Source organism: Castor canadensis, chromosome 12, assembly GCF_047511655.1.
Source record: "Castor canadensis chromosome 12, mCasCan1.hap1v2, whole genome shotgun sequence".
NCBI lineage: Eukaryota > Metazoa > Chordata > Mammalia > Rodentia > Castoridae > Castor > Castor canadensis.
This window is the reverse complement of record NC_133397.1, coordinates 53,133,753-53,153,094: the sequence shown is the minus strand read 5'-3', so window position 1 is coordinate 53,153,094 and position 19,342 is coordinate 53,133,753. Positions and strand designations below refer to the sequence as shown.

At 34.8% G+C, this 19,342-nt stretch overlaps 1 protein-coding gene across 6 annotated transcripts in view; it reads left to right on the top strand.

Annotated features, from left to right (window-relative positions):
* Usp34 (ubiquitin specific peptidase 34) overlaps nt 1-19,342 on the top strand; it is a 194,577-nt gene that overhangs the window by 162,535 nt on the left and 12,700 nt on the right. For 3 of the 6 annotated variants that reach the window (XM_074049804.1, XM_074049803.1, XM_074049808.1), the window contains 13 exons: nt 632-680; nt 766-870; nt 949-993; nt 1,895-1,999; nt 3,266-3,413; nt 7,666-8,300; nt 11,016-11,173; nt 13,064-13,142; nt 14,636-14,762; nt 15,525-15,632; nt 16,908-17,012; nt 17,129-17,253; nt 18,219-18,342. In XM_074049804.1, coding sequence (XP_073905905.1) covers nt 632-680; nt 766-870; nt 949-993; nt 1,895-1,999; nt 3,266-3,413; nt 7,666-8,300; nt 11,016-11,173; nt 13,064-13,142; nt 14,636-14,762; nt 15,525-15,632; nt 16,908-17,012; nt 17,129-17,253; nt 18,219-18,342 — 1,913 coding nt within the window. The remainder of the gene's footprint in view (nt 1-631; nt 681-765; nt 871-948; nt 994-1,894; nt 2,000-3,265; nt 3,414-7,665; nt 8,301-11,015; nt 11,174-13,063; nt 13,143-14,635; nt 14,763-15,524; nt 15,633-16,907; nt 17,013-17,128; nt 17,254-18,218; nt 18,343-19,342) is intronic. The other 3 variants (XM_074049805.1, XM_074049806.1, XM_074049807.1) reach the window with 3 other exon arrangements.

The window sequence follows — 19,342 nt, the reverse complement described above, 5'->3', positions numbered from 1 at the left end:
GAGGAAATTTGTACACTGAATATTGTAAGAAAGTAAAATATTGTTGATTTACTTTAGGGACAAATAATGGTACTGTGGTTGTTTGGAAATTTACCTAAGATATGTACTTATATTTATGAATTAAATGATAAAACACCTGGAGTTTGCCTCAGAATAATGCATATTGGGTGGCTGGTGGTAAAAGTGAAACAAGACTATGATTTCGGTAAATGTGAAGTTTAATGTTGGGGTATTTGCACTATTTTTTTTATGTATTTGAATTTATATAAGGAAATATATAGTAAAACTGAAAAGATGAAACTAATATTTCTTAGAACTCCATTTGTTTTTAAAAAGTCTCACATTAGAAAAACATCTAAGTTTTTAATACACTAAAAATATTGAGTTAATAAAATGGAAGTAAATTAGATTTGCCTTCCATTTACTAATCCTGGAATCTTGGAAAATTGCGTCTGAAATGCTTAGCTTAAAAAGCAAAATCTAGTTATATTAAACCCAACTCTCAAATTTTTATGATGGCAGCCTGTAATATAATTATAATAGGACTGACAGTTTTCATGCATGTCATGATGTAAAAGCTATAAAGCAGTACACATGGAAAAGATTTATTTCCACTAATATTTTCTTTTAGGCATTTGACATTATCACAGACTGACATGGCAGCATTAACAGGAGGAAAGGTAATGCCTTCTCTACTATTAAACAATTTGATCATCACAAAAATAATGTAACAATTCTTAAATGAACAACTTTTGCTTTTAACAGGGATTTCCCTTCTTATTTCAACATATTCGAGATGGCATCAATATAAGACAAACTTGTAATCTGATTTTCAGTCTGTGTCGGTACAATAATCGACTTGCAGAACATGTAAGTTCCAAAAAAGACAGTCTTAAAGTATTTTGGTAATTTTAAGAATAATACTCTGAAATCATTTTTCTGTTTTAGATTGTGTCTATGCTTTTCACATCAATAGCAAAGTTGACTCCTGAGGTATGTAAACATTTGCTGGTTCGTGCTTTTAAAACTATGTCAACACTGAGTGCTTTCACACAAGCCTTTTGGATTCTTCAAGTTTCTCCCATAACATGGTAACCTGTTATTTAAGCATGTAATTTAAATAAACTGAATTACCTATTCAAATAGGTAATATCATTTTCCCGATCAGGAGTAAATTAAATATATCATAGTGACATTTAACATGCTAAGCTTTGAATTTAATTTAACCTAAAGCATGTATCATATAATTGCATACAAGGAAGAAAGTAGCTTAGACAGTAAGCTACTGTCTTTATAAGTATTTATTAAATAGAAATACTTAGCTCCTTTAGCAATACATATGAGTCATTATTGTAAATTATACTCTTTAAGGATCAAAGGTTGCTAAAGGAAACGTCTAATGTAAAATATTCAATAGGACATGCTTGTTTAGTTAACAGAATTTACTTTAAAAGTTCAGGAGATAACGATGAAATGACAAAAAATTTTAGTTAGAAGAAATAAATCCAAGAGATCTCTTGTTCAACGTAGGGTTTATAATTAATGTACTGTGTACTTAAAAATTTCCAAGAGTAGATTTTAAATGCAGATGTTAATTAGCTGCACATTGTTTGCTTATTTCAGAATACCATTATGACACCATAAGCATATATAATTGCTTGTTTATAAATTTAAAAATAAATATTTAAAATTACTTTCCTGGAAAAAATCTGTTAGATGTGGCTCCCCTGCAATTGAATTGGTTTTTCTTAGCTGATCATATGCATGAGGATCGAGTGAACTCTGCTACCCTAATACAAAGATCTAAATGTGATGTTTAGAAGAATGTGTCTCTTTTTTGATGAAAGACACGGGTTCAACTTGATCTAAGTATAGACATGTATGTGTCTTACAGGCGGCCAATCCTTTCTTTAAGTTGTTGACTATGCTAATGGAGTTTGCTGGTGGACCTCCAGGAATGCCTCCATTTGCATCTTACATTCTGCAGAGGATATGGGAGGTAAGTCTAGCACATGTTTTCAGAATCTATCTTCCCAAGGGTTTTACTTTCTTAGACCATCAATACCATCTTAAGTACTAGTTTCTTCTTACATATGTATCCCAAAATAGTTTCAGTAAGTCACAGGTTCAGAAACATAGAGGAGCTTTAGTGAGAAGGTTGAAGAGAAAGGAAGTTCTGAGCTGGTCTCCCAGATGTCATTTTTTTTCTTGTAGTGTCAACAGCTTCAGCCAGTATGAAGTTCTCATTCTTCTGCCCTCAAGAAAGATGCCATAAAGCAACTAGAAACCCTAGAATATAAACCAAGTACTTTAAGCAGTTGACAGAAATGGTAGAGGAAGCATCAGCCACTTCTTGTCTTCCAGAATTACTGATGTGGTCATAAAATTTCTCCTTAGTGAATATTGGAAAAGCTGTAGACCAGGGAGCAGTGAACCTTTTCTCTAAAGGCCAGATAGCAGATATTTTAGGTTTTGTAGGCCATACAGTCTCCTTTGAAACTACTCTGCTTCTGTATTAAGCTAAAAGGAGCCATAGACAATTAAAAACAAATGAGTGGATATGACTGTGTTCCAGTAAAACAACACAGCAAGCAGCCACAGAACTTGGCCTGTAAGCCAAAGTCTGCCTATACTGCTCTAGAGTCCTAAGATTCCCTTTTCCCATGGGAGGCAGGGGCATTCTCCACAGCAGTGCAGTGAGCAGCTTTACATTCTCGTATAATAGTAAGAGGTTGGATATAGAATAAGAAAAGTGAAGAGAAATATTTTAGAACTGGAAGCATGATTCAGATGGTGGAGTGCAAAGCCCTGAGTTCAATCCTTAATACTATAAAAAAATTAAATAAATAGAGAAAACTAAAAGTACTTTTTTTTTCAGTGTTGAGGATTAGACCCAGGGCCTTAACCTGTGCTAGATAAGTGCTCTACCACTGAACTACACCCCTAGTCAAACATAATTTTAAGTAAATTTATAAACTTAACAAGACCTAAATAAAAGTCACTAAGATCTCATATTTGTCCGATGTCAATGGTCTTTGGTTATTTTAAATTTTGTGAACTAATGACAAATTTTCCTGAGTAGTTCGTGTTAATAAAAGTAGCTCTAAAGATGAGGGGAGAGAGGGTTGGGTAAAACTTCTTTAAAACTTTAGTGTTTTAAAGACTACTTTAGCTTTGAGTGTTTAATAGCAAATGCCAAAAAAAAAAAAAAAGTAATTGCTCATTCATTTGACTTTATATTCTGTTCTTGTCATTTTATTTGTAGGTGATTGAATACAATCCTTCTCAGTGTCTGGATTGGTTGGCAGTACAGACACCCCGAAATAAACTGGCACACAGCTGGGTCCTACAGAATATGGAAAACTGGGTCGAGCGATTTCTTTTGGCTCACAATTATCCTAGAGTCAGGACTTGTAAGTCAGATGTTCAGAATTTAGCAAACCATTTTTTGTTGTTTCAAGTTTGAGGTGGTTTTGTTTTTTAAGGAACCCACAATATACCCATTGTATAATGCAAAGCTCTTGGAAATGTTCTTAAAAGCCGAAGTTTTATTAGCACTTGGAAAGTTCTGACACTGTTTTGCAAACATCTACAGTATATATATATATATATTTTGTTGTTGTTGTTGTTGTTTTAACTAGGAAACCCAGCCATGTGTCAGTGGCTCACACTTGTAATCTCAGCTATTTGAGAAAGTCACAGTTCAAGGCCAACCATTGATGGTTTGGGGGATGGGCAGGAAAGAACACCACATCTCAACCAACTGGTTGCTGCGCTGTAGCACATGCCTGTCATCCCAGTGATGGTGGGAAGCTTAAACAGGAGGATCTTGGTCCAGGTCAGCCTGGACGAAAGACAAGACTGTATCTCCAAAATAACCAGAGCAAGAAGGGCTGAAGGCCTGCCTGCCAAGCACAGTACCCTGAGTTTAAAACCCAGTAGTGCCAATAGAAAATAAAAGAAGACCTTGATTTTGTTGGGTGACATAATCTCTATAACATTAGTTTTCTTACTTGAATTGCTTGATAGTGACAAGACATGATCAACATTAGTGAAGAAAGTAAAAGATGAGAAGATCTTAAAAGTAACTCTTGAGAAGACTAAGTAGTAATTAAGAATGAAAATATAGACTGGAATTATGAGAATTGGGTAACAAACATTTATTATACATAGCCAGTTGAAGAAAGATGGGCAAGTATAAAAAATAGATACTACACAGAACAGGAAATTAGTTGTAAATAAGCATAGAATATAATGTGTTCACTTTAGAGTTCGGAGAAATGAAAATCATCAAAGTAGTTAAATTTTGAAATGTCTTTAATAATTAAAAACCCATTTCCTGGGCTGGTGAAGAGGCTCAAGTGGTAGAGCATCTGCTTAGAAAGTGTGAGACCCTGAATTCAAACACCAGTACCATTAAAAAAAAGATTCCTAACTGTCTGCTGATAAGCACATCTAGTACGCTGTTGTTGCATTCTGAATACCATTCTCCAATGAACAGATTCTCAGTTTCTTAGAGAAATGACTGATTTTAGGGGCTTGGGCAGGTAACATACAAGATGAGCTGGAGTATCCACATAGTGCCAAAAGGAAAGAAGTGTATTTAAAAGACAAAAGGATGGGTATATCAAAGTAACATAGAGCTGACCTGAGTTTCCAGTAACTAAAACTGGAGCAATTTGAGTAAAAAGTAATTTAACACTATTATAACACAAAAGATAAAATAAGCACCCATATGCTCATACTGACAGAAATATGTGATTGAATAATTCAATAAATGGAAAAGAAACAAACCCATGTAGGAGAGTTCCAAATAATTTATGTACACCCCCCCCCAGGAGGTTAAATGTATAATTCCTTACTCTTTGAGTATGAACTTAGTAACTTACTTCCAAAGAGCAGAGTACACGGAATATAGGAAGTAACTAGAATTGATAAAACTTGACAGAAACTTAATTCAGCCAGGTGATTAGATTAATATCACTAAGTCAGGTTGATGGTATGTATCCTTGACATGATTTACTACAAAGGGTGCTTGTCTCTGATCTTCCAGAAACTCATATTTTGAGTGAAACCTTGATATACAAACAAACTCAATTTGAGGGACATTCTGTGAAGCAACTGACCAGTACTACACAAAACTATCATTCACAAATAGCTTAATGAGATTTGTGAATTGAATACAGTGTACCCTAGATAGGTTCCTGGAAACAAATAAAAGGACATTAGGGTAAAACTAGTGAAATCGAAAATGTTGAGTTAACAGTAATGTGCCAGTGTTCCTTCATCACAACAAATATAGCATAGCAATAATAGATGTGTATAATAGAGAAGCAATGTAAGAGCTGTATGGGAATAGTTCATTTTACCTATTCTAAAATAAAATAAAAGGTTTATTTGGGAGAAGTACCTTTCACTGGAGGGTACACAAGGTTTGGCATTGATACTTTGCTCATGGGCTTATTTGTTCATGCCTATTTAGTTAACCCTACAATAATGGGATGTTTGTAATAGCTAACATGTTTTCTGGTTCTCATTTGTGTCCTTATCCCTGAGCACAAAACAGTGAAAACCTATGCTGAACTAATAAAAGGGGAGGAGGGATTAGCCAACTGTTAGACACTAATGTTCATGACAGTTGTGAGGAAATAGCATTGTTATAGTGACATTGTAATGTTATCCTTACAAAAGGTAGTAAGTCATCCAGAATAGGTATGTCCAGTGACATTACTTATAACTGAAAAATTAAAAACTCAGTCAGTAGCCAAGTACAGTAGTATACGCCATAGTGCAACCTACTTCGTGGCTAAGGTGGGATGATCAGTTAAACTTGGGAGTTCAAAGCCAGCCTGGTAACGTACTAAAACTCTCTTTAAAACCAAAAGACTGCTCAGTTAGGAAAGAAATTGTTGGGCACCATCTTTTAAATTGTAGAAGTGAAGACTGTGTGGTAGTATGAAAAATGCTTCTAATATGTGGAACTTGAAAAAAAGAACCCAAATATTTGAATAGAATGAGTATATCTTAGAATAGCAGTTAAAGTAATAACACATAGAAAAGCTACTGAGAAATATTTCTAGATATTACAAAATAGCTTTAAGGAAATTTCTGAATGTTTTGAGAAAGTATATAACTTAAACTGAATGCCTTTTTTAAATCACAACTTTGCTCATTTGCAGTTTTATACAAAAAATGTTCAGCATGACACTATATGCAAATTGTTTCATTTGAAGCACATACCAAATTGAGGCTTAAAAAAAAAGTAAACTAGCCTGAGTAGTTTAATTTAAACCTAGTTTTTTAAAAAGTACTGTAGAAACTGGAGTATTATACACAAAGTTTAATTTGAAATAAAATTTTTAAATAGGCTGTTAATTTTAGAAACCCTGATAGTGCAATGGAAATTTCCAAATTATAGATAGGATGGTGGAAAGCAGAAAGAGCATTATATATAAGGTTCTGTAGTAAATGTTAGTTAGGACGGTTAGTTCTTGAGCCTGAGTTTAAATCTATCTGTGTAATCTGAGGTAGTTTTATCATTGTAAGGCTGAGTGAAAGTGGGGATAATAAAAGCAGTGCTTATAAAGTAATGTTATCAAAATGCTACATATTTAGTAAATGTTGGCAGTTTTTGTTATTATAACTCTTTTCCCATTATTATTGTCTTCATCATCACTTCTTAAGGTCTTATCTAATCTCCACCTCTTTATCTGTGTGACCTTGATTTTGCTTCTCCAAAATCCAAATTTTTCAAGTTTAACATCACCTATCTACAGGACAATTGTGATGGGTTAAATTATATATAGAGAGGGAGAGAGAGAGAGAGAGAGAACCTAGCTCAATGTCTTCCTCATACAGGTGAACTCAAGTAATAAATCATTAACCCCTTAGAATTATAATATAGGCTTAATGACAGTTTTCAGGTATGTTAAAGGAGAGATTCTTTGGGTTTTAAAGATTGTCTCACTGGGCATGATGATTCTTGTCTGTAATCCCAGAACTTGGGATGCAGAGGTAGAAGGATCACAAGATCTAGGCCAGCCTGGACTACATAGTTGAGAAACTCTGTTGCAAAAAGAAACCAGGAAAAAGATGTTCCAAAGTTAATGTTCTATAAATAGCATATATAGTCTTAAATATTACAAGACTTTTATAGACATTTTATTCTGTGATTTAAGTAATTTTTAAACGTTATCTATAAATTATTACAAAATAATTTGCTATTATTTTTTAAGTAACAAGAAAACTTAAGACCATAAAGGCTGACCGAGTCAGGTACCTTTTGAAAGGTCTTGCTCCAAGTGCTATGTTCTCCTTATTAAATCATACTCTTTCCTGAGAAAAAAAGAAATTGCAAAGTAAGTGGGAAAATTCTACATTGTGGGAGAGCTAAACAAAAGAGGTTTGAAAACTAGTTATGCTGATGACCATTGTTGTTGCCACTTAAAATATAGTAGTGGCAGAATAGAAGGTGTCTGCTTCTGTCATCCCTTGAAAATCTTTCTGCAGAGCCAAGGGTAAAGCAGAAGGACTAAAGAGATGTCATGTCCCTTAATTTTTATTCATTTTTGTTATTAAAGGGCAGAGTGGATTTGTGTTTAATGACTGCTCTTCAGTCTATTTATATCTTATAAGGATCTGACAATTTTGTTTTACATTTTATAGCTGCAGCTTATCTTCTGGTGTCCCTTATACCAAGCAATTCATTCCGTCAGATGTTCCGGTCAACAAGGTCTTTGCACATCCCAACCCGTGACCTTCCACTCAGTCCAGACACAACAGTAGTCCTGCATCAGGTCTACAACGTGCTCCTTGGTTTGCTCTCAAGAGCCAAACTTTATGTTGATGCTGCTGTTCATGGCACTACAAAGCTAGTGCCCTATTTTAGCTTTATGACTTACTGTTTAATTTCCAAAACTGAGAAGCTGATGTTTTCCACATATTTCATGGATTTGTGGAACCTTTTCCAGCCTAAACTTTCTGAGCCAGCAATAGCTACAAATCACAATAAACAGGCTTTGCTTTCATTTTGGTACAATGTGTGTGCTGACTGTCCAGAGAATATCCGCCTTATTGTTCAAAACCCAGTGGTAACCAAGAACATTGCCTTCAATTACATCCTTGCTGACCATGATGATCAGGATGTGGTGCTTTTTAACCGTGGGATGCTGCCTGCTTACTACGGCATTCTGAGGCTCTGCTGTGAGCAATCTCCTGCATTCACACGACAACTGGCTTCTCACCAGAACATCCAGTGGGCCTTTAAGAATCTTACACCACATGCAAGCCAATACCCTGGAGTGAGTAAATTTGATACTCTTACATCTGTAGTTTAACTTGAAATGTTCTCTTTTTTTTGCCTTTTTTTCTTTTGTGGTTCTTGGGATTGAACCCAGGACCTTTCATATGCAAGCAAGTGGTCTACCACTGAACTACATCCCCAACTCAACCATTCTTTCTTAAGGACTTAACATATGTTGCTTTCCTGAATACCCATATATAATGCTACTATAGATCCTTGCTATCTGTGAACATATGGTTCCAAGAAACCTTCTGTGGAGGAAAAATCACAGCTGCTCAGGATGCTTAGAGTTCAGTATTACTCCACGGACACTTGATTCATTTTTCCAATAATGCCACCAACTTCTGCAAAAGATAAATGCCACCTTTCAACCCATCTAAAATTTCCACTTTACCACTTCAATTAAGCACATTAACTTTTCCTTACTTTTTGAGCACCATTTGCTTATTGGGAAACAGTCAGCAAATCATACAATGATTTAAATACAGACTTAGAGCTTCTGCACATCCACTGAGCTGCACAATGTACACAGGAAATTCAAAGTTTTGTTTTTGAAATTTCTTTGAATTTTTAAAAAATTTAAAAAAAATTTTTTTTGACTATGCTTGGTCAAAACCATGTGTAATAAATCTGGGAATAAGCTAGGTTTACTGTATATTGTACAGTAAATATGTAAGACAACTCTAGGGAAGTACTATTTAAAAATTACACAATTCATTATCAAGATTTACATACTGTGCTAAGCTATGAGCTACACAGCATTTCAATCTAGTAGTATTTGTAGTATTATTTCTCAAACTTACATCCAAGTGAATGAAATGGTTAAGAGAGCAACTGCTTAAAATAATGTATAGTTTATATCTGATTCCTTTTTCTTTGCAGAATGTTATTGGTTCCATATTAAATTTTAACCTCTGTATGAGACTATTACTCCTGGATATTACTCTTCACCGTTGTTTCTTACTTTCTGTTGCAAACTGTACTTTATAAACTGTTCTTTGTAGATGGTATAGTGAGTTGGTTAGAATCTCCCACCGAGAAAGAACCTGATTTCCTGCTGAGGAAATTAAAATGCCTACCGTGCGAGAAAAAAAATGAATGTATTTAGTACCAAGAAATTCAAAGCCAAGGCTTATAAGAGTATTGAAAAAGCTGAGCGCTGGTGTCTCATGCCTGTAATCCTGGCTACTCAGGAGGCTGAGATCAGGAGGATCATGGTTCACAATCAGCCTAGGCAAATAGTTAGGAGACCCTATCTTGAAAAACCCTTTACAAAAATAGGGCTGTTGGAGTGACTTAAGCTGAGTTCAAAACCCAGTATAACAAGAACAGAAGAATATTGAAAGAAAAGAATGAGAGAGTCTGTCTGACTTTGAAGGAGTCAAGACAGAATTTATTAAATTTCAGTGGATTTGCCATCATTACAGTTCACGTAAATTTTTTTTCTTTAATTGCTATATATGAGATTTAGAGTTAAATACACCTTTGACAAGTGCTAGGTGAGTTAGAATGTCAGTCTCCCCATGCTGTTTTTGCCCTTCATATCAGTAAAAAGTAACATACCCTTTGTTGTAGAGTTTACCTATTGGAGTTATTCATGAAGACAGTAGTTTGGTTTGGTTTGGTTTGGTTTGTTAGTACTGGGGTTTGAACTCAGGGCCTCTCATTTGCTAGGCAGGTGCTCTACCACTTGAGCCACTCCACCAGCCCTAATGAAGACAATGTTTTAATTAAGTAAGCCGTTGCTATGAAAAGTATAAAGGTGGCTGATTTCAGTTCTTTGACACGTATGTTACAAGCATATCCCTCATCTAGTATGCACATAAGTAAATTAGTTTATCAAATCATAGCTAGTGATTGTACTGACATATTAATTCTCACTTCTTATCCATCAGGAACTTAAATACATACAATCAGTCTAGAAAGATTATTCTAAATGTTGCCAGACAGGGTTATCTCACCAACAGAAGTAATTCAAATATAATTTAGGTGTTTAAAATCCTTGAAATAAAGTAATGATTTCTCATTCATTAAAGAAAAGGGGCTGGCCTGGTATGTATGGCATGTCTGTAATCTCAAGTACTCCTGAGGCAGAGATGAAGAGGTAAGGGTATCATGGTTCAAGACAGCCTGGGCAAAGTTAGGAGGAGACCCTGCTGGTGGTCCATGCCTGTAATCCTAGCTACTTGGGAGGCTGAGATCAGGAAGATTACAGTTCAAAGCCAGTCTGGGCAAATAATTCTTGAGATCCCATCTCCAAAATGGACTGGAGGTATAGGTAAACAGTATGGCACCTTGCTTTGCAAGTGCAAAGCTCTGAGTTCAAGCCTCATCTCACCAAAAAAATTTTTAAAATGCATCGCTGAATGCATTGCCTAGCAAGTGCGAGGCCCTGAGTTCAGTCCCCCGTACTCTTCAAACAGAAAAGGGTGGGTGGGGTTGGTATAACCTCTTGATGCAACCTTTGAAGTTATAAAACTAGTAATTTACACATTATTAAGATTATTTGTGGTTTTTAATTTGAGCACTGATTGTAAGATTTGTAGGTTTCTTTTAGTATGTAATGTTTAGTTTTTTAAAAAGAATTCAGTAGTCATTTTATTATAACTGTTCCTGAATGGTAATATAACTTATTTTTGTGATTTGAGGGGTTTAGCTAATGAGCATAGCATTCAAAATAAAAGGTCATCATATTGTTTATTTCCCTTTTTAGGCAGTGGAAGAATTATTTAACCTGATGCAGCTGTTTATAGCTCAGAGGGCAGACATGAGAGAAGAAGAATTAGAAGATATTAAACAGTTTAAGAAAACAACTATAAGTTGTTACTTACGTTGCTTAGATGGTCGTTCCTGCTGGACTACTTTAATAAGGTAAAAAGACATGTTGCAGTGTTCTTTTTTTGTTTTTGCTTTTTTTTGAGTAGAAGTTAGGGGGAGACTGCTTTTGACAGTAAAAGAAATAATTTACATTGTTTATAACCAAAAGTTTATTGATTCTTTAAGGCTATTGGTGAAGCATCTGTACACTTAGTCACTTTGGAAGAATTTGAGATACTTTTTCTTTTGATTTGTTTTATATTTGTATATGTTTTATCCGAGTCTTAGAGTTGGAAGGAACTCTAAGACTCTAAGAATGTATAGTCTTCTACTTAAAGTTTGTGACAATTCATCTAACTTATGCTTAAGTAGTTCAGTTCTAAATAGGCCTCGAGAAACAGCTTTTTCCATCTTTGAAATAATCTGATCGATCACTGATACTGTTTTTCTTTCTGTTTATTTTCATTCTGTTTATCCCAGACCTATCTATTAATAGGAATTGGCTCAAATAATGAGGCAGTCTATATTAATTGTTCAGAGATACAGAAGTAATTGAATGGCTACAAAGGAATTGGTACAGATTACACTTAATTCCCTTTACCTGTAGAAAGAAAGCTAAAGCTAATATGTTAAAATTCTTCCAACAAAAAAAAAAAAGGCAAAAAGGCAGGTGAGTGGCTCGAGTGGTAGAGAGCCTAGTAAGTGTGAAGCTCTGAGTTCAAACCTCAGTACTACACCCCCCCGCCAAAAAAAAAAAAAGAAAAAGAAAAACACTCACATATCATATATTACATCTAAGTCCCTTAAAGATGAGTTCTTTTATTAGGCATGCATTTTTTTTTCATGAAGACTTCTCTGTAGTATCTTAAACTAATCAACCCAAGATTGTGTTATTTCATATTTTTTTCTTCAGAAATTTTTTGAGTTTGAATCTTAATCCACAGAATGAAATTAACAATGTCTTTGAAAGATACTTTAAAGAAATTCTTTTTGAATTTTGGCATTAATTTTCAATACATTGTTTTCTCAAAGTTTACTACTTAAAGCTTATTTCCATAAAATGTTTTTGGACTCTTCTTAATATTTTTTGAAAAAGAAAAAGAAGCATCCCATGAAAGTAGAAGGATTTCCATTGGTACCTGATGAAATAAGGTCTGTTAACAGGAATAGTACAAATACTAATGAGTACTTTTATTTTCCAGAATTTAATAATTTAGAAGATAAACCCATTAATTTTTGTTTTTTGGCATTACTGGCATTTGAACTCCGGGCCTCACACTTTCTAGGCAGGTGCTCTCCCACCTGAGCCACTCTGCCAGCCCTTTTTTATATTGGGTATTTTCAAGATAGGATCTCAAAAACTATTTGCCAGGGCTGGCTTTGAACTGGCAGTGATCCTCCTGGTCACTGCCTCCCAAATAGCTAGAATTACAGGCATGAGCCACCAGCACCCTACTAAAAATCAATTATTAATTATACTGAAACTTTAAAAGTATTCTCATCATACCTTTCTTATGCCATTGCAAATAATTAAGAGTTGATTTTGTATTAATAGATACAATGTTCCTCTTAGTCACTTAGAAGATTTCTTAATATTACTTCCTTTTACAGGTTGAGTATCCCTTATCTGAAGTGTTTAGGAGCAGGAGGGTTTCATATGTCAGAGCTGTTTTTAGAATTTTTGCATAGACTTTACCAGTTGGACATCCATAATCTAGAAATCTGTGACGCTCAAAAGTCTTGGGATTTCAGAGCATTTTAGATGTCGAATTTTCTGATTTGAGGTGCTCATCCTGCTCTGCCTTACTAAGAAACAAATGTAGCACTCTCTTTTCTATAGGGAGGAATGTAGAGAGTTTAACAATTTTATTTCTGTTTCTTGTTTTCATCACCTAAGTATTTTGTTCTGATTCAGAGTTCTCAAACTGGACTTTATTTTTCTAGTGCCTTCAGAATACTATTAGAATCTGATGAAGACAGACTTCTTGTTATATTTAATCGAGGGCTGATCCTGATGACTGAGGTAAATGTTTTATTGCAGTTTTCTGTGGATTTATTTTATCTTAATGTTCTCATCAAGACTTCTGTTTTATGACTATGTAGACTTTATGGTAGACTGTTTTATAGGTAACAAGATTTAAATGATACAGATTAGTAAATTCTAATTTATACTCCAAGAATAATTAGGTCACGATTTTTAGGGTGCTGTTTCTATTGCTGTAGTAATTCCTTACCTTTCCCCCCATCTTGTGTTTAGAATCACCATTTTAAATACAACTTTATTCATTTCATTTGTAAAAACATGAAATTCACATGATTTAATCAGTAGCGCACATTATTCTCACAAGCCCACTGGTTTACCAGAATGCTAAGATTAGCATCATTAGAGGAAGCCAGTGTTTTAACAGATGATTAAAGTCCGTTATCATTTTCCAAAATAATTCTTCAATGTTCACAAGTGTGAGGTGGTTATAAAACACTAGAGGTGCATTGTCCCTTCTAATCTCATAATGGAGATAAGATAAACTAGTACCTGTCAAGAGTGCCACAAGAATTAAGAAATAGGATAGGTTTTCCCATTAATGGGATTACAGAGTAGGAACAGAGTATTTTGAAACTGCACTTAGAAGATTTTGCACTTGGAAAGGTAGGTAAGAGAGCATTCAGATAAATGACTTCATGAGCACAGAGTCAAGGCTATTCTTGAGCAGTAGCGAGTATTTCTGTGTAGCTAAAAGAAAAGGTATGTGAAAGAAATTGTGAGAGTTTCATTCTTTCATTCAACAGATGTTTGCATGTCTATGCCAGGCATGTGCTAGGCACTGTGATACAGAAGTTAGCAAGGGATAATTCTTCCTGCCCTCACAGTTCACAGGTTAAATACTGTGTGGATAAATACATTGTTCATATTATGTACTGTCACAGATTGTAGTCTCAGAATTAGGAACAGTGTATGGACTATGGTAAACTGACTCAATGCTTCATTAAAAATGAAATAGGAAAAAGCTAAGGGTATAATTAAGCTAATATAGTTGAAGAGGTTACACAACTTGAACAGGCCAATACACCTCAAGAAATTGAATCCCTACCATTTGGAGCTTTTTTACCTGTTTCAAGCCTGCTATTTTGAGTATAGTTAACACCTTATCTCTCTATTCAGGCCTTGGAAAGTAAAAGCAGTTACCTATTTTCCCTTGTTTGTAATTTCTAAGACTTGCCATGTTAAAAACCAGTCTTTTTTTTTTCTTCTTCTTCTTTTAAGTGATTAAACATTGTTTCTTCAGACTAAAATGTTTACACAAAATATCAGAGCTCTGAAGGTGAGAGTTGGTGTATTTTTAAAGCGCTGAGTGGGAGAGTCTGACTTAGATTAGAAAGCAAGCAACATTTGCCTTGCACACGTGCATGCACGTAGTCTGAGTCTGAAAACATCTATCAGAGGATGAGCACTACCATTTTGTGGCTCAATAAAGTAAAAATGAAATTAAGTTTTCAATTTTTTTAAATCACTTGTAGTCTTTCAACACATTGCACATGATGTATCATGAAGCTACAGCTTGCCATGTGACTGGAGACTTAGTAGAACTTCTGTCAATATTCCTTTCGGTTTTGAAGTCTACACGCCCATATCTTCAGAGAAAAGGTTTGGTCATTCCTACTTCTTATTTTTGCTAGTGCTACTATTAAAGAGAGATAAGATTCTTAAATCACAGGCCCCGGAGAAATTGTCTTTACTTCTAGTTTATGCATAGAAGAAAATCATCAGGAAAATTCGTCTTGTCCTCCTGATATAAAACTGGAAAACTCTTCGGTATTTTCTTTCTGCCTGCCTGAAAAATAGGCAAGCATGCTGTAAGTGTCAAAATTTAGGAGATTGGGAAACAATTCCAAGCACACTAACAAGTTAGCTATTTTGTGAAGATTTATCAGCTAGAAACCTCCATGACTCAGCTAATCTTTAGTTTCAAGAAAAGTAACTATAAACGTAGGGACATAACTGTTATGTCCCCATGAGATAATGTGAACAACTGAACTTCATATATATTTCTAGAAAGTGGGACATATGACTGCCTAGCTCAGTGGTGCACCATCTATAGTCCCAGCTGATTTGGTAGGGGGTGGGGGGGCTGCTGAGGTGGAGAGGGTCACTGGAGTCCAGGAATTCAAAACCAACCTGGGCAACATAGCATGACCCTGTCTCCAAAAAAATACAATAAAACCAAGGTGGAACATACTTATCACTGAAGAAATCTGGCTCTCATGAAAATAATCACTTGACTTTCACCAATGATATTTTTGTGTAATTAAATCTCTAGGTGTTAGTAATCTATAGTTATAACATAGAGAAAATGTGAGGAATTGAGATCCCTCAAAAGCATATTTATGTATGCTTTTGTATTTGCAGATGTGAAACAGGCATTAATCCAGTGGCAGGAGCGAATTGAATTTGCCCATAAACTGTTAACTCTTCTTAATTCCTATAGCCCTCCAGAACTAAGAAATGCCTGTATAGGTAAGTCACTTGAAAAATACACCTATGCAAAAAAATTCAGCAGAAAATATTTTTGTGACATTTGGTGATGGGGGGCAGTTTCTTTTGTTTGGTTGGTAAGGTATGATGTTATGCTTGAAGGGTTTGGAAGACATTTAAACTTCTGTGTAATTCACACTGGCTAGCAGATCCTAAGTAAATGAAGTTCTGTTTCTTCACATGCTAGTAATTACCCATGTGATCATGGACTGGTCACTCAATATGTCTGGGCTCTTCGACCTTAAGTTATCTGAAGGTTTCTTGTAGCCCTAAAATCTTCTAATTCTACATAAGTAAGGCAGTAGAATCATATAGTTGTACAAGGTAGAGCAAACATTGTAATAGATTGGAATAGTTACTTCATTGAGTTCTTTTGCTTAATAATACTTTTCAGTAACTGTTCCTGAGCTCTGAATAATATATATATGTATACATATGTGTATATATATATATATATATATATATATATTTTATACATATATGATGATTTGTGACTATTAAAAGACACCCCTTCATTTTAAATTTAGAGTGAAGTTTTTGCTATCTTAGAAACCTTTTCAATGGTTTAAAGTCTGTTTATTTACAATTTCTCAAAATTACAAAACTAACTGGCTGTTGTATGTGAAAAGTCATGATGTTATATAATTAATGCCTACATGTTTTATACTTCCCCATTAGAAGGGGAGGGGCACATAGCAGTTATATCTGAGCACCAGAAACTTTGTGAATAGCCCATCATCCCCAGCTTTATTCCTGTGGGATTAGAGGGTGAAAATAAGACCAGCCAGTATTATAAAACCTTGATAGGAATTTACAGATTTTAAATTTTCCCTCAGATCCAAAGAACTTTGAGCCTTAAGTTCTTTCTAAGCTGCCATAGTTGATTTTATGAAGCATGTAATAAGTGAGCATTAAATATTTCCCTCACTGTACTTCTTCAGGAAGCTTCTCTTGTTGAAATGAAACACTGAGCCAGGCATGGTGGCCCACTCCTATAATACTAGCTCTCAGAAGACAAGAGGCAGAAAGATCTCAAGTTTGATGCAAGGCTGGGTACATTGTAAGACCCTGTATCAATAAAGAAAGAAAAGAAATCAAATATAGTAAATAGTGCTTTAAGATCTTGTTTCTAAATGATGAGCTGAAAAGGTTTCCATTGGTTGCCATATTGCAACCTCATCAGGATTTGTGAATTTGAAAATAGCAGATAGGTAAAACACCAATGTTTTAATACCCAGATTGTGTTTTAATTTTCAGATGTCCTCAAGGAACTTGTGCTTTTGAGTCCCCATGATTTTCTTCATACTCTGGTTCCATTTCTACAACACAACCATTGTACTTACCATCACAGTAATATACCAAGTACGTATTGATCTAGCACAGTGCTTGAATATGGTTGGCATTTAATCATTCTGCACACTGAAGCTTGGAGATTTATTTTTTCCTTTTATTCTTATTGTATACTTTTAATGTCTTAGTGTCTCTTGGACCTTATTTCCCTTGTCGAGAAAATATCAAGCTAATAGGAGGGAAAAGCAATATTCGGCCTCCGCGCCCTGAACTCAATATGTGCCTCTTGCCCACAATGGTGGAAACCAGTAAGGTATGTTGGGATGCCAGGAAAATCATGTTTCTGTAGTACAAAGTAATTTGAAATTTCCCCCTGGCAGTTACGAGTACATTAGACCTAAATACCGTTTTGTGGATCCTAAGATTAGGCTCATTTGGACTTTTTCCTGTTAGTGCTCTGAAATGTTGATTAAATATTTGCAAAGAACAAGTAGTAAGCTTTTTTCCCCTTAAAAAATAGCTTAATAGTAAGCCTTAGTATTTGTCACTAGGCTAAACTATAACTGGGTCATGCATCTAAATCTGAAAGGTAAAGTTAGGTACTTAACGATTTTTAAATTTGGCCACATAATCAAGACCTCTCTTACTGCCCTTAAATTGTATTCTTCTTGACCTAGGCTTAATACCACTGATTGATTGATTTATCATCATTTTTAGTCTGTCCTCTAATGTTTATTCTAAAATAATGACAATTCTAAATTATAGAGACAAGGTACATTGACACAGGATAATTTATCTTAGTTTTAATATTTTTTTAAAACAATTTTTTCCCTTTATCTTTCTTTACCTACCTTCATTCACACTTGTTCACCGTCTTTGGATCTTAAGTATAAGATAAAATGTTAAAAATAATTAAATACTTAGTTACCCTTACAGAAAAAACTTTACATCTTTTTCAAAAATCAAATTTAATTCATTCTTCTTGATGATATGTCTGTAGAGCTAAAGTGTCACATGTTAAAATCCTACAGTAATTTTACTCTATTAAAGTATATAGAAATAATGGGTAATTTTAATGGATAGCATTTGCACACTGAAAATAAACTTATGACAATTTAAGATCTTAATATTACTAGAAATTTGGAATTTAAACTAGGTTCTTATAGAATTTAAAGATTTCATCATCTTTTTAGTTAAACTTAGTAAACTTGCACAAAATATGCTCTTTAATTTATTATACAATTTAAGTGCAACCATTTTATCATCTTTAACCTTCAGGGCAAAGATGACGTTTATGATCGTATGCTGCTAGACTACTTCTTTTCTTATCATCAGTTCATCCATCTATTATGCCGAGTTGCAATCAACTGTGAAAAATTTACTGAAACATTAGTTAAGCTGAGTAAGTATAAAAGATGAGCAGTAAATTCCACTGAATTATTTTAAGCCCCTAGCCATTCAGGAAGGGGAAAAAAAAATACAAGAAAATCCTTTTTTTACTTTTCTTTTCTTTCTTTTTTTTTTTTTTAAGTGAATGTTAAAAATATTCTTGGGAATATTTTAATTTTTATTAAGAAAACACCAACTTACTGGTTTCCATTGAATAGTTCTGCCCAGAATTTCAGCTGGCCTATAAAGGAGTGTGGAGTAGGGCTGAGCACTTTTGTAGAGAGAAGCCCAAGCCCGCCAATCTACGCAGAATTTCAAAACCAAACCAAAAACAAACAAAAAATTGCTCTGCTAGGGAGACAGACTTAGAGATGGACTTCCCCAGCTCTAATCTTGAGGATCAGATGATATCTATAGTGCCAGCTGTGCTTTGGAGCTGGCAGTGCCAGTAGCAAGCTGAGTGGGCTTACCAGCGTGAAGCAGAGGTGCATATATGAGTAATTAGGAGGTAAGTCTCATAAAATAGGTGAGTGAGAAGATATTTGAAAGGGGAAGTGGGAGAAAGAGAAAACCAAAACCACCAGTGAATTATGTAGGGGGAGAAAAATCTCAAAGTAATTAATGGCAGACAGGATTGTCTCTCTAAGGATGTGCCTGAGAGATGTTAAGAGAACTGCTCCCTGTGGGTGACTTTCCTCTACCCGATAAGTCTTTAGAAGACACACAACCCTCTAACAAATGTCCCTTATCTCATTATCTCCAAGTTCTGAGGCTCTGTGTGTCCTACGTTGTTACTTCATCAGGGATGACCCAGCAGCCTCTCCATTTTCTGAATTTTGTTTTAGAGGACAGGAAATAAAATATTCATGGAGCTACCATGTAGGTCAAGAAAAAGGATATTTCCATATTCTGGGAGTCCCTCTGTGCTCCATCTCAATCACGGTTCCCTTCTTCCTATGGAAAAGATTTTGATCCATTCAAGGTAGGGCAAAAGTTGTGGTATTATCATAGAG